The sequence below is a fragment of the Eucyclogobius newberryi genome, unplaced genomic scaffold (genome assembly GCF_026437365.1).
Source record: "Eucyclogobius newberryi isolate DKJ021-1_F unplaced genomic scaffold, fEucNew1.0.hap1 SCAF_15, whole genome shotgun sequence".
Taxonomy (NCBI): Eukaryota; Metazoa; Chordata; class Actinopteri; order Gobiiformes; family Gobiidae; genus Eucyclogobius; species Eucyclogobius newberryi.
Window position 1 is genome coordinate 20,062,101 of NW_027315779.1, and position 3,200 is coordinate 20,065,300.

The 3,200-nt window shown below is 37.6% G+C and overlaps 1 protein-coding gene across 1 annotated transcript in view; it reads right to left on the reverse strand.

The window, feature by feature from the left end:
- LOC140361041 (flotillin-2a) overlaps positions 1 to 2,207 on the reverse strand; it is a 9,880-nt gene extending 7,673 nt beyond the window's left edge. Inside the window, exons 1-2 of the mRNA XM_072446622.1 lie at positions 1,986 to 2,207; positions 7 to 38 (exon numbers count right to left, since the gene is read on the reverse strand). Coding sequence (XP_072302723.1) covers positions 7 to 38; positions 1,986 to 2,034 — 81 coding nt within the window. The 5' untranslated portion in view covers positions 2,035 to 2,207. The remainder of the gene's footprint in view (positions 1 to 6; positions 39 to 1,985) is intronic.
- Between the last annotated feature and the right edge of the window lie 993 nt (positions 2,208 to 3,200).

Below are 3,200 nucleotides of genomic sequence, written 5' to 3' on the forward strand. Positions count from 1 at the left end.
CACAACATAGGTCTTCTGATCTGAGCCACAGCAGCCGCCTGAGGGAAAACAGAAACACACGTCACACGGGCAGCCATTTAACAAAAGAGCTGAGTGAGCAGTGTGCTAAAAGAATACGAGAACTGAATAAGATGCCTTCACTATAAGATGTCACAATATAATTACTGTGTGAAGAACAATCGCAGTTTTACAACTATTCACAATTATTGACACGATGCTAAATCAAAAGCGAGATTCTAGGTTCTCTTTCAAACCGTGCCAAAAGGAGAAATATCTGTCAAATTATGTCACGAGCCTGAATAATCCTGACATCCACAATGACAATAACATTTAAGATAAGATAAGATATTCCTTTATTGTCCCACATGGGGAAATTTCATTGGTGATTTAACAGTCCACATTTCATTTTTTACTATAATATTGTTATTTTTAGTGAGAATTATTTTTAGTATATAGTATTTTTGAGCTGGGTCTAAGTTTAGTTCCAGTTAGTCTAGATTTAACCGTGGCCAGACCAGGAAAAGGGATTTTTTATTTTTCCAGGGATAAAATCTAAAAACACACAATATTGATGGAACCACTAAGACCAAACATGTCCAAACCAAAAAAAAGAAAACATTAGATTTTTGTGTTTTAAAGCCTGATATATTGCCAACGTTCCCAGAAATGTACAAATATTAACGATCCCATTTAAAGAAGGCTGATTGATCATGCTCTAAAAGAACAAATTTGCCGATGATTGACCATTTTCCATTACGTCCTGATGTTGCGTCGTCTGTATGTTTCTGTAAAATGACGTGGTAAAAAAGGAGACACATGACCTTAATCTACATTCCACTAAATGGTGACTAATTTACCCACAATGGAAAATCCCATATGAAATTTTAGGTTTGGGTTCAGCAAATGAGGACATAAACAGGAAACCCAGCAGAAACCAAATCAGTAGAGTGTAGCAGAAATCCTCTTCTGCAGAGCTCTGCCAAATCAAATAATGAAAATGAATGAAGGCCTTTGATAGATAAAGGCCAGAGACTCCACAGTTTGACCTGCGGGTTCAAAACATCACACACGTGAGCTTATCCAGAGATGAACATGAATTACACCTTTGTGGTCAATAGCTAAGAATGCCAAGAAGTCTGAAACTACTAGATCTCTAAAAATACCTATTTTTTGAGATATTATGAGGTCTTTTTACTATGCTTAGGTAGATTTGTGATGTTTCTCACTGTTTGACTTCTCTTGTACATGTGTTTTATGTCTATGTTATTATTTTGAGATATTTTACAAATTTAAGTGTGATTTGGTGAGTTCTCCTTCTACCTCCCAGAGCAACCATTTTCACTGTTTCACTATTCATTTCAATTTAATTTTTAAACGTAACCATTTTCCCGTTGTCAAGGCAACCAACATTCTATGGCAGTTACTCCCCTTAGAATTACACTGGTTGAATAGATCTGGGAGTTCAAAGGTAGAACTCTCAAATCTCACTTACATTTGAAACATTTCTCCAAATAATAACAGAAATGAAACATATCCGGAGGCAGAAAAAGTCAAACATTGAGGAACACCAGAAATCTACCTAAGCAGAGCAATATGTCTCGCAGCAATCAAAATGACTGCTCTGAGTTCTAGTGTTAAGAGAAAGACAAATCATAATTATATGGCCTAAAACTAGTGACTCAACAGGTTAATCATGAAAAAGGTGCAAGTAATGGTCAAAACCCATCAGGATACTTGACCATTAAAAGCATGTTTGCATTAATTATTGAAGTAACACATCCTTTATTGACGGAATCCTCGCGTAAATCCAGAGTAGCTCGCGTGGAGAATGCAGCATTTCCATTTGGGGCGGGAGCTGTGTGAGATACACTGTCAAAGGTTGTTAAAACATCTCTAGACATTTTAGATTGTATAACCAGGGAGTATCATTGACGTTTTCTACGAGGATGCAGTAACCACATAACAACGTTAACTGTTGACGTTACCTGAAACCACCAGGGCCTCGTTTGGTCCAACGGTGTGACAATTTCCCATTTTCTATCGACCGAAAAATGATCAATCCAAACAAACGCGACTCATACAAATCTTAAACACGATGTGAATCCGTTTTCGGGCCTTTAACCAACTGTATTTTCTTATTTTTCACGACAACATTCGCGAAGCCGTACCCCGGCCCTACTACAGCTTTTCTCCACCAAGAGTCGACGACGTCCAGGGACAACCGGAAGCTACGTCGAGGTGTAAGAAAGGTAACTTCCGGTATAAAATAAAGCTCATGTAACCAGGTTTTTCTCTTCATGCTTTTATGTCGAAGCATTCGTGTCTGAATTTAGCTGTGTTTTTGACAGTAGCTTAACTTTGGGCCGCGTCCCTTCCCCTTTTCGAGCCTCCTCTTTGGATACAGCAATGATGCGATTCAGAAGACGTGATGTTGTTTATCATTCGGGCTGATTTTCCCTAAAACGCGTGACTAAACTTTCCAATTCAAACTGAAGCTGTTCCTGAACCTTTTGAAGTTCAAACACTTGACTGGACTCTTTGGTTTTGGCCTCTGATGCCTAGACGAAAATCAGGTTTCAAATTCATGATTTTGGAGTAAAACTTGATCCCGATTCAGCCCAGAAGGGTTGATTTGACTGAAAATACGTGGGTTATTATAGCTTTATTTCTTACATTTTACCTTCCCAGAAACGTGATAGTTATTTTTATCAGATGATGGATAAAATGGAATAAATTCAAAAAATGTCAACAGAGTATAATACAGGAATAACCTGGGACACTTTTAGAAATGTGTGCTCTTTTTCCAACTTTCCAGTCATTTTATATCATTCTGGAACCCTTGCCCTGTTTTCTAAGAATATATCTAGCCAAATATATTAAATGAGAGGCATGACCTTTTGTCTTTTTTATGCCTAACTCTACACTTTCTTTGAAATTAATAAATGGCATTTTAGTGTTGAAAGACAAGACAAGTACAGGCCCGAACACGCATTAATCCTCTAATCCCCTTCTCATCATCTACACGCTCACGGTCAACAACATTCTGTATATAAACAACATTATGACTTGATCCTCATTAGAGCATTTTGAGTCTTTATACTGCTTAGGTACAAAAGACCTTCCCACTTTATCAAAACATGCCGCCCCAGATTACCCAAACTGGTTTGATAAAGTGGATTTCTCAAAAATTCCTTCTTCCT